A 12,251-nucleotide genomic window follows, 5' to 3' on the forward strand; every position below is an offset into this window, starting at 1 on the left:
ATGCTTGAAGAAGGAGAAGAAATGCATATGAATTGGAACGCAGGAACTTGCTATATACAAGAAAAACATTTTGCTTTGAGGGTGGTCAAACACTGGAACAGGCTGCTTATAGATATTGTGGCAAAACCTGTCTGGACAGCATGTTGAGTTGATTAAGCTGCATCTGTTCTGCAAAGGAAGTTGTATCCAAGGAGGTCACTTCCAGCCTATATCTTTCTGTGTTCTGTGATATTATATCTTGAGAAACAGACCATAAGTGCATTTCTTTTCTTATTGTAGTAAAGTCTTAATTATAGAATATTTTTATAAAATAGTTATAAGTAATATAAAATGCAGATAACAGCAAATAGTGGCTTTTGTGTAAAGGTTATAAGAGTGATACTTGAGATGTTAAGATTTTTCATGAACCATGCTACACTTTCATACAGTTCATTACCTCCTAGACTATGCTGGGAGTCATTATTAACATCTTCTGTGCTCATAAATTACAGATGTTTCCTGTTTCAGCTATAAATCAGTGAGATCCAGTTGTTTCTCTTTAGGTCAGCGTCTTCTGATTGTGTCATAGTTGGCGATCTTGTTATTCCACAGAAAATAGCTGTTAGTATTTATAAATACTTGTTAACTGTATAATCTGTGTATGTCTAAACAGAGAAGCATTTTTTAGAGGTACATATCTAAAACCAGACTTGGAAGGAAGCCACGGTTGCTTTGTTCAGAATTACGACATTGATACAGCTGCCCGTCTAGCCAGATGGACCCGATTCCCAGGGATTCTGGGCAGGAGATCTAGACTGCATGTTAGTTAACACTCTTAAAGATATGTAGGTTGGAAATAGTTCATTATTAAACCTGACCACATTTTTTAATAAGGAAATAGTTTAAACTAGAAGATTGGTTAAGTCATTGACTTAACCAAATATAATGGCATTTTACAATTTAAACTTTCTGGTTTTTTGGGTTTTTTTTGGTTTTTTTTTTTTTTGCAAATAATGGACAATTTTTTCATATCTTTATTATTTTAGTCAAAAGGGAAAACAAAGTGATAGTGAAAGAAAGCTGTTTTTTTTTTTTCAGATAGAATGACGCAACTGAATTGTTATTTTGTTACTGCTTGCTTTCTTTCTTTTTGGAGAAAGCTGAAAAAATAATACAGACTAAGTCTAAAATTGTTTCCTGTGCTTATCTGGTTTGGTTAGGAACCAAAAAATCAGTCATTTAGTAGAGACACAAGATATTTCCAAGAATTCTCAAGACTAAGACACAATACGATTTCCTTATCCATAAGAGTGAATCAGAAAAGTGAACTGCCATGGGACGTAATGGTCAGCAACACCATTGGATCACTTGGCAGAAATGACATCAAAATAATTTGCTGGCATGCAAAATCTGCCGTACCACGAAGTCTGTATTTCAATAGCTCTGAAATGAATTTCTGCCTAGTAAGATTGTATTAAGCAGCTTGAATCAGGAATTTACTTCTGCTAGGACACATGTTATTTATTTTGTAAGCTAATAAGGTTTTGTTTCTTAAGTCTATATTATGTTTTTATGTCTATAATATGTGTGATATCTCCCAACCTTTCCTCTAGGTACATGATATTAAATGTAACTGAAGAGTTCATTCACACTGATACAAATTTTTCATCATTATATGCAGTTTTGGTTTTTGTACTATAGTAATCAGAGAATCTTTAAAAATTACTGTTTGTGATTGATTACTAAAAACCAAGGACAAAAAATATTAATTTTTGATTCTATGTAATTTGGCTCATCCTGCATTTTAAATTTCTTTTTTGTCTTATTTTTAAAGGGAGTAGAAGGATTGAGTGGAGAACGAGGAGAGGTAGGTATTTTTGCAATGATAAATATAGTATTACAAAATTATTCCATTTCAATTTTCTGCAAATTAGGTGATCTGTAAAATGTGTGTTTAGTCTTACTTCTGTACTCACATGTCTGTAGGCAACAGAGGAGAAATTGAAAAATATCAGAAAAAGAAGTATTAGTTATAAAGAGACAGAATGCAATATATATTTCATTAAAAATTATTAAAGCCAAACATATACTTTAAGAAAATTAAAAAGCCAAGAAATGAACCAACAAAAAAAAGAGAGAAAAGATTGTTTGAATATAGGAAATCACCAAAGAAAATAACTAAGGAAAAAGAATCATTGTGTTGCATGTTGTTTAAAAATTGGTATTTAAAATGTTAATTTTGTTGGCGATTATTTATTTATTTCAATATTTTTTAAAATTAGAGTATACACTTTCCCAAATTCTTCTTCAAATTTATTTAGATATTGTTTATTCAACCTTCTTTCTTAAAGCATTGTTGCATATCAATAGCTGGATACATTAGTTGGAAATTCCATTCTGATAATGAAATTATTTTATCCATTTTAACATATAAGTTGTTTCATATGCTTCTGTGGTTCTAGGAAATTCTTCAGTTGCGATTTGGCTTATAGGTGTTTAACTAAATTATTGCCAATTCCTTGTATGCTACTGAATTAGTCATACATTTACAATACCTTAAGTATTGCAAAACATGGGAATAAAATATTTCTTGTGGAAATTAATTTAAATAATTTCTTACTATGTATTAAGCTATAACGATGCCACTGTGTTTACTTATCAAACCTACAAAATTAGTTTATTTTCCATTTCTATAAAGTATGGATTTTGTTAGACTCTAATTTCTAATAAGTTTCTCTAGCCTGTAAGTCTCTTACAGGCTCTTAAGCACTTACTGAGCTGTTTTCCTTTCTTTGCTTTTCTTTGCCAATAGCAAGGGTCAGCAAATAAGGCCTCACATGGATGTGGTTGAACATTAAAACACCAAGATATACTGCGGAAAATTTTCCCCCTGCAGTTTCAGTTGTTTCTTGGCAAGCTCTTCAGGCAGTTCTGCTGATGCTTCCAACATTTTCTCCTGGTGTTTTTATGCTGGCTTCTTGCCTCTAACGTTGTTCTACAGTAGATGCTGTTTCCCCAGTATTCTCTGGTCTTAATGCCTTCTAGCCCCTTGAACATTTAGTACAGATAGCTCAGCTTGCAAGTCTTTTATGTAAATATAGTCCACAGGTGTAAAATGAATTAAAAATTAAAGAAGAACCAGAACAAAACCTCTCCTAGCTATAAACCAAACATAATTTCAGACCTCAGTGCATACAGTTTCTAGTATAGCCACAGGTAGTTACATAAGCACACCATGGGCTTATCTCTGAGCCTTGCTGACAAAATGAAAAAAACACCTTTGCAATTATGTACTAGAAACAAGCAGGTACAAATCTACATGAGGTAGCTAAGAGGATCCCTACTCTGTTACTATATGACTGATGACAATATCAAGAAAATAAATTACAACTACAACTTTGGTAGAAGTTGTATCTGAATTAATGCATGCCTTTTGAAGGTATGAACTGCTGTTCAGGTCATGCCCCTGAACTGGCCACCCTTCCAGCAGTACTCTTAGGCACTTGACTGACATCTGTCACATTTTATCTCACTTCTCTGTTTCTTTAAGAATATGAAGTACCTGTCTGATTTTACAGCCTAGCTCATAAAACTGGTTAATCTGACACTGAATGTAAAGCTTGTTACCCTGTAGTAATTCATGTAGAGAATTCTGGGCATTGTTACTAATACAGACCAAGCCAGGAAGCTTTGAATTTTTCTGATGTGAAGAATCTTGATAAGTAATATAGGAGATGTTACAAAGTAATATAAATATCATAATTTAAAATTCAGTGGAAGCCTATTGAGACCATATGCATGAGTATTTCTTAAAATTATATAATTTGCTTCAATAAGTTTGTCATATATAATAGTCGTGTTCTCACGACTATTTTAGTTCCATCTAAAATAGTTGAACGTGGAGAAAGAAAATTTTTCAGCAACTGATAATGTTATGCAGAAGCTGGGCAAACAAGGGAGGAAAAAGCTCATAAGGGAGCAAGCATAGTATACTGACTTTAATCTTGGGCACATACTGATGTTTTGCTGGCTCCAGAGCAGGGAAAGAGTTCCACATGAACTATTGCAGTAGGTAATTCCATACATGAAACCATTGCTTTGGTGAAGATATATCAAAACATTTTTCAGCATTTTTTTACCTTTTCCAGTGGTGAAGCAAACAGACTACTGTCAATCAGTTGGAAAACAGTTACTATCAATCAGATGGAAAAAAAGTAGCAAAAATATCCCTAACTGAAATCAAATTATTTTTCCTTTGTCTTATACACTGCAGATATAAGGTAAAAGGCTTGATTATTATTGTAAGCTTCCAGGAACTTCAGTGGTGCCAGAATTTCACATCCAATTTTTTTCTGGCCTTCTAAGGATTTTAACATACTATAAAAACTTTTTTCTGATTCTGAGGAAAAAGTGAATAAAACCCTTCCTTCCATGTGTTAATAAGGAATAGTAAAATGGGTCTTGAAAATTAAGAAAATGTAATTTATTTCTAGTTCTCTTTAATAATTTTATCTGAAAACTTCAATATGTTTTACCGATAGCAAGTTAGTTTTCATAGGCATCACTTTAATTTTATGAAGAACTTCAATAAAGATTTCTTAGAATATGTTTTTTTGGTGCTACCTACCTTCCAAATGACCTGTGAACATATAATTGGCTTTTCATTGATTTTTCAATCCAGAAAGGTGAGAAAGGAGATCCAGGCATTCGAGGCATCAGTGGACAAAAAGGAGAATCTGGTGTCCAGGGTTTGATTGGACCTCCTGGCCTCAGAGGTCAGCCAGGAGATAGAGGACCCCCAGGACCACCCGGATCAGATGGAAAACCTGTATGTATATGACTTCAAACTTTTCAGTTTGGGTACCTTAAAAACCAGAAAGAATTGCATGCTCTGTTCTCTGTTCAATTCAGGCACGAGAATTTTCAGAAGAGTTTATTCGACAGGTGTGTTCAGATGTACTGAGAAGTAAGTTTGAAAGTTTCTTTACTGTTGTTTCCTTGTTTGAAGTGCTAAAGAAGTTTCCTGATAATTATGGAAATTTTTGTTATATAAATAAATAAATATAAACAAGAAATATATTGATTTTTTGAAAACAAGTTCCATATTGCCAATTTATTATTTGTTTTCCTACATGTGTGGAACTGTATTTCCACATCACAGGCTCCATACTTTACCATCTTGTTTCCTAAAAGTATTATATTCTCTTAAGAGAGGGAACTGATTTTGTATTAGTGGTTGGGGGTAATACTTCTATTGTTACAACACTTTAAGCAACTTTTTATTTGAATTCTCCCAGCCCAGTTGCCTGCCATTCTCCAGAGTGGAAGACTACAAAACTGTAACCATTGTCAGTCCCAAAGTGCTCCCCCAGGACTTCCAGGACCACCAGGTCCAAGAGGCCCTGAAGGTCCAAGAGGGTTTCCTGGTTTACCAGGGAATGATGGCATTCCGGGGCTGATGGGCTTGCCAGGTCGCCCTGGGGCTCGAGGGACAAGAGGTACAGTGTGTGTGTGACACGGTGCTAAAGGCCTTTATGTCTTGGTTTTCTGCTTCTAGTTTTGGATGGGGTTAATGCAGGGTGGAGTAAGAAAATAGGTGGGCTTGCTTGGCTGAATGGAATTGTGACCATGGAGCAGTGTGGATGTTTCACCACCTTCAGGGAACATGTGACAGGAGAGAGAATACAAAAACACAGCCAGATAGTTATTGTTCAGTTCTACTGCAGTCTACTATAATCTCTGTTCTGATCTTTTTAGAGAGTTCTTAGTCTCATGTAAATGTTTCTACCTGCATTTAGATTCTTTTTTTAGCTCAAATATGCATAGACATAGATTTCAAAGTATTTCCATGTCTTCTGATTTCTTTCCTTCCAAACTTGTTTGTTTCTGCTTTTTTAAGGAACAGTCTTTATTCACTGACTACTTAGTAGTTGTGCTGATTTTTGACATCCAACAACTTTTATGCTTCCTTTGATTTCCTGACTTTTTGTCCTTTTGTTCTCTTTATCTCAAAAGGATTTTTGCTCCTTTCTTTATGATTTTCGTAAACATTCTGGATTCTTTCGAGGCAGGCTAAGATTTATGCTTTCAGGTAACTCAGCTGTCCAAGCATTCCAATTGATTTCTGTGATGTATTTGCAGACTTTATATTAAGTACACATATATAGTCTGGAACTAGACCAAGGTTACCATAATTTGGTAACTGGTAGCATCAAAATAATCAAGAAATCTGTATGAAATAACAGCTAGCTAGTAATGTACCAGCGGTAAGCAACAAATGGTTAATAAATATTTACTTTCTTTGTGACTTACTGCTTGTGACCTGGCACACCAATTTCATTTTGTATGTAATGATAATTTGTCTGTAGTACTTTTATAATTTTATCTCGAACAGGAGAATTTACTTTTGAAAGATTACATATTTAATTCAATAAATATTATCAAATGCTGATTTTTTCCTTTGTTGGATGAAAATGATGTGCAAAGATATGCATGTGTTTGCTAATTCACAGGACTGCCGGGGAAGAATGGTGCAAAAGGCAACCAAGGAGTTGGTGTTCCTGGGATCCAAGGCCCCCCAGGACCTCCAGGTGAGGGATGGTTCAGGTGTGCAGATTCAGTGCATGCTAATAATTTTTTTAAGTGTGATTTAGATAAAATGTTGATGTAATTTGGAAAAAAATTACATACTTTGTACACATCTTACTTACCAAATATATTTTAGGGTAATGCCTGTTGCTTGCATACCTTATAAGTTGCCATATAATACATTATTTAATATAAGACAGGTGCTGTAGAGATTGGTATCTGAGACTCCTGTTTCTTGATAGGTGGATCCTGAAGTCAGCTAAATCTGAAAACTGAACCCTGATGTGATCATGTGACTTCTAAGCTTTGCTTAATGAGGCAAAATATTCTTCATAACATTAGTGTATGCATACAAAATGTAAAGTTGGGCATTTAGAAGATATATTAGGGCCCCATCCAAAGCCAGAGAAACAAATAGAAATAGAGCGACTGATTCTTGCCATGATGGTTCCAGATTATATGATAAAGTAGAATAGTGTACTAAAGCAGATTTTCAGATTCTCCTTTAAAAGCTATCTTTATTTAAAATGTTTTCCATGTGATTAAAAAAAAAATCTTTATAAGATACCATGTTGTTTATACAAATATATAAGCAGTTTGTGATAAGAAGTGTCTTTTGCAAGAAATGTTCTTTATCTGCATACTTCACCAAAGAGCGTGTGCATTGTGGGTTCATACTTGTTCTTTTTCATTTTAATAGTAATGCATTTATTTATTTATTTATTGCATGCGTTATTAAGGTCCTGAAGGTCCACCAGGCATGAGTAAGGAAGGACGTCCTGGAGAGCGTGGGCAGCCTGGTAAAGACGGAGATCGTGGCACTCCAGGAATGCCAGGACCAGTTGGACCCCCTGGAATTTGTGACCCATCACTGTGTTTTAGTGTAATTGTGGGGAGAGATCCATTTAGAAAAGGACCAAATTATTAATTTGTGATATGATAATTTAGAGGAATAGTCACGGTGCTTATCTTTCATGGTCTTTCAAATCTCAGGAAGGTGACCAGCAATAATCCCATAAGAAGGAACAAAAGTACCTCTGACATTAAAAGCGTTATAAATAATGATCTCAAAGGTTATACATTCCTTTAGACAAAAAACTCCAAAACTCCAGTAACTTTTTTTTACACCTTGCACTGGTTGAATCTCAAGTGTTTTTAAAGAGATTATCAGTTTTAATAGAAATAAAATTAACTATATTATTTGGTATTTAGTATTTAAGTGGCCTATCATTCTCCTTTTACCTCTTTTTACCAAAGAAAGTCCTTTGCAAAATTGCTGGAAACACCACTGAGAGCAGAATTAGATCTCAAATGGCATTGGTCAGGTATAAATAACTGTGAAATTTTTCACATGCAGACAACATACGCAGTATTTGATTTTGAAAGAATGTGGCTGGCTTTGACTTTGTATTTGTGCAAATTTCATTGCCTTATTTACATTTCATATGTCATTGCTCCAGATGTGAGTGAAAGAATGTTATCAGATTTTTATGAATTAAGACAGATACTTGACTCATCACAGGAGAAATGCCACCTGTTTTCCCATGCATCTCTGCTTAAAAGCAAGCTGAAATGCAAGGGTAGAACTACAGGTTCAAAGGCCAAGGTTTTATTGAAGATGGTACTGTCAGCTACTAAATGTCAATAGTTTCAATGTGGGTGATTCAACTCATATGAAAACAGCATTAAAAATAAAAAGGAGCAAAAACTTGACATAGATGGCTTTAGCTATGATTTGACAAAATTAAAGATTTAAAAATGTTTGCACAAGCCCAATGTAACAGTTCTGTGTAGTGAAGTATCAAATTATATACCCTTTGCTGTTTCTGCTCAAGGACTGCGTTGCCAAATTGAAGAAGCAGGTTTACAAGGAGAAAGGTCTATCTGGTGGCTGACCAGCTGCAATGTTTGTTATTATGTTTTCTTTTTCATTTTAAGCCAGCTGTGTGTAATTTTCATTGTATGCTTTGCTAATGAAGTTTATTGCTTGCTTTTGCATAAAGAGCAAAGACACAGTTTCCATGAGAATTTAAAATTAATTTCTTAAATTAAGGCAGAGTCCTGTATTAAGTTAACCCATGCTTCATAAGTCACTTTTTCTAATGTGTTGTTTTTCTGTTGTCCTACTATCAGAGACTGTTAATATGCTTGACATTCAAGGTAAAATAAAATACACACTTTCCAATAAGATGTATGGTTGAGTGAATTATGAGTCTGAGAGGAGGCAAAACCAACCAAACAAGAGCAAGTCAGAACGACCTCTGACTATAGTGAATACAAACAGAAGACCAGAGTTCCCTGCTTGTAGAAAAATCCTCTTGATTTTCAGCTAGTCTGATTGGTAGCTTTGTTTGTGATTTCATTTGATCAAATTAACACATATATCAAGCTTAAGTTTAAAAGTATTGGTGGTTTTGTCACGCCATTAGTCCTGCTCGAGGGTTGCTTCTGAGTGACTGACTGAGGATCTGTGAGTAATTTCCAGTTTTCATCTATTAATTGGCCCTTTCTTGTCGTTTATTACATGTCTGATCAATTTCTATTTGAGCTCAGCTTTTGGTTTTCTGTTTGCCTTTCTGTGCACTGTAGCAGTTCCCTTGTAGTTCTTGACAGTTGCCTATAGTTCTAGCCTGCTTTTCCAACTCTGGAACGCTTCTTTTTTCAACAGACTCAGAAGCTCTCAGTTAAGCCAAGGTGGTCTCTTGCTCTGCCAACTTCTCTATCTTTAAAGGAGATGGACTGGTTTTGTGCTTTCAGGAAGAAAATTTTAGAAAAACTCCTGGCACATGCTAGCTTCTTTATCCTTCATGGAAGCTTCCCATGAAATCCTTCCCAGTTTAGGTCTGAGAGAGGTGAAATTTTCTCTTCTAAAATTTAAAACATTTGTTCTAATACTAACCTTCAGTGTGCTTCACTTCCTCCTGTTTGTTTCTCAGGCTGTGTGCATTGATATGCATACACTTGAGGTGGCTGGTTTTCTGGTTGTCATCTTGTCAGGCTGTTAAGGAACATTTGTCTTAATTTTTTTTTTTCCATACAAATAATATAATATCTTCTGCTCCTTCTGTTATCTAAAGTAGCTCAATCTGGCCTAACATAAATATTTCTGCACAGTGCTGCTCAGAGAGTACAATCTAAGCTAGTTACAGCTATAAAACAAAATTTCATCTTGGACCTGTTTCATTTTACGTAATAATATGGTAAGAAAGACTGAGTTAGTAAACTAAATAATTAAGAGGCTTCACTGAATGTAAAACCAAATTCAAAGCCTTGATCTGCAAAAGGGGGAGATTTGATGCTGAATCTATTTGATTGCCTACATTCCTGAGTTGTTTGGATACTTAAGGGTTTTAGTGCTGCTTGATCTTCGGTATTTTGCTCTGAATTTGAGTCTGTGAAACTGTGGCATTTCTACAAAAAGGATTTGGTTTTGACAAGCTGGAATTTTCCAGAGGACATGCTAGCCATCCAGTCTGTGCAGGTGCCTTTAGAAAGTTAGTAGTAGTAGCTTAAAAACATGGAGATACTTTGGAAATTTAGTTCTACATTATTAAATGCCCAGGAGCTCTATAGGAAGTACCTTGCATCCCAGTGAAATGCATATGTTATAGCTTAGGAACCTGTGATTTAAATTATTGCTTCTTAAAAGATTTTATCAAGCCAGAATTTAGCAGACTTCAAAATCATTTAATTTCCTGACTTATTTGATATAGTGGGATTATACAGCAGTGTAGGTGTGTCCAAGATTGTATCTTGATTGGATTTTTTAACTGAGAATATGAATATATTTCCAGATCTTCATGTGATTCTACAGTAAGAGTTTAAACAAGTGGTATAAACTTGAGTATTTGCAGATTAAAGATCCACAGGAGAGAGACTTTTATTTACTGTTGATGCAAACTATATGAAGTTCTTGCAGATGTTAATCTTCAGTCAGAAGCTGTGAATTAAAAAGATCACTGTCCAGCATGTCACCATCTCTGATATTCTCTGGGAATAGTTACTAGAAACTCTGTTAACTGACATTTACTTACTTACTCTCCAGATTATACTCTTTAAAACTGGAACTTGGGCTAATTTTTAAGCAGAAGGCAAGATTTAAAAAAAAAGTCTCGATGCTTTTTTTTGGTAGCATTTTGCTGTATAACCTTGAGTTAAGAAATATCCTTTCTGGTTGGTCTAGTGCCTGTTGATGTCAGTAGAGGAACTACACTACACTACACAACACTAAATTTTTAATATGGCTTCAACTCATATCTCTATGTGCATAAAATAGATTTAATATTTACCACTTTACTATGCTCAATGATTGCTATTTTCTCTCAGTTTCTTAGGCATGCACTTGGACATAAAGATGCAGAATGGAAAAGTATTACTGTGGGAACTGGATTTCTTAATGAAAGCCTAATTCTGTGTAGATGGAGTTCAGCAATTTTCACTTCTGAGAATCATGATCTTAGAGAAGTTTGGAGTAAATACATATGGAGTGATGTGTCTATATAAAAATATATATGATTTAGTAAAAGACCAGATGTCACAGATTGTTTCCACATGTTCAGATTTATTTGGTAAATATATACATGTATATATTGTGTATGTATATGTGTACATATATCTCTATGTGTGTGTGTGTGCATGTATTATTCTCAGCTCTTCATTTGTTTAACTGAAAGATATCCTAGTCCTACAAATAAAAACAAAAAAAGTAAAAGCATAAAATCATAAAGTGGCTTCGGTTGGAAGGGACCTTAAAGATCAGCTAGTTTCAACCTCCACCCATGGGCAGGGACATCTCCTTGCACTAGACCATCCAACCTATCAGGGATGGGGCATCTGCAACTTCTCTGGGCAATCTGTTCCAGTGCTTCACCACCCTGACAGTATTTCTTCCCAGCAATCCTAATTCTCTTAATCTTTCTTCATAAGAGTGATGCTCCATCCCTCTACTTGTCTTGGTGTCCCTCCTCTGGACTCACTCCAACAGGTCCTTGTTCTTCCTCTGCTGGGGACCCTGCAGGTGGGGTCTCACCAGAGTGGAGCAGAGGGGCAGAATCCCTTCCCTCACCCTGCTGACCACTCTGCTTTTGGTGCAGCCTGGGACGCATTTGGCTTTCTGGGCTGTAGTAGACATTGCCAGGCCAGCCTCTCATCCAGCAGCACCACCAGGTCCTTCCCATCAGGCCTGCTCTGGATCTCATCCCCCAGCCTGGATTGATACTGAGGGTTGCCCTGACTCAGGTGCAGCACCTTGCACTTGATCTCATTAAACCTCATGAAATTGTCATGGGCCCATTTCTTGAGCTTGTCCATGGCCCTGTGGGTGGCATCCTATTTTTCTGGACCGTGCAGTCTAGTCTGGAAATCTAGTCTTGTAAGAACTGAACAATCTCAGTCCTTCTACTGCTCCAGAGCCAAGGTGCTATTTTCAGATTCAGGAGTAGTCAGCATATGTCAAGGTTGGTCAGCCTTTCAGAGGAGGAGCTGAGAATGCTAGCTGTGCATCTTTCAGAACTAGAGAACCTCATTTCTGTGAAAACTCAAGGTGCATTAAAATGAAATTTCAGCGCATCTGACTGCCATGGCAATGAACACTATCACTACGGCTCACATGGATTGAATCAAACCTCTGTGAAAAGATACTGTAAGTTTTTCCTGTAGGTGGAACACATAGGTGATAAATCAAA

The 12,251-nt window shown here is 35.7% G+C and overlaps 1 protein-coding gene across 1 annotated transcript in view; it reads left to right on the forward strand.

Annotated features, from left to right (window-relative positions):
• Positions 1 to 8,755, forward strand: part of COL21A1 (collagen type XXI alpha 1 chain) — a 124,559-nt gene extending 115,804 nt beyond the window's left edge. The window contains exons 25-30 of the mRNA XM_053938247.1: positions 1,814 to 1,846; positions 4,661 to 4,807; positions 4,891 to 4,945; positions 5,277 to 5,477; positions 6,492 to 6,569; positions 7,308 to 8,755. Of these exons, the coding sequence (XP_053794222.1) occupies positions 1,814 to 1,846; positions 4,661 to 4,807; positions 4,891 to 4,945; positions 5,277 to 5,477; positions 6,492 to 6,569; positions 7,308 to 7,495 (702 nt within the window). The 3' untranslated portion in view covers positions 7,496 to 8,755. The remainder of the gene's footprint in view (positions 1 to 1,813; positions 1,847 to 4,660; positions 4,808 to 4,890; positions 4,946 to 5,276; positions 5,478 to 6,491; positions 6,570 to 7,307) is intronic.
• Positions 8,756 to 12,251: the final 3,496 nt, after the last annotated feature.

The sequence above is a fragment of the Vidua chalybeata genome, chromosome 3 (assembly GCF_026979565.1).
Source record: "Vidua chalybeata isolate OUT-0048 chromosome 3, bVidCha1 merged haplotype, whole genome shotgun sequence".
Taxonomy (NCBI): domain Eukaryota; kingdom Metazoa; phylum Chordata; class Aves; order Passeriformes; family Viduidae; genus Vidua; species Vidua chalybeata.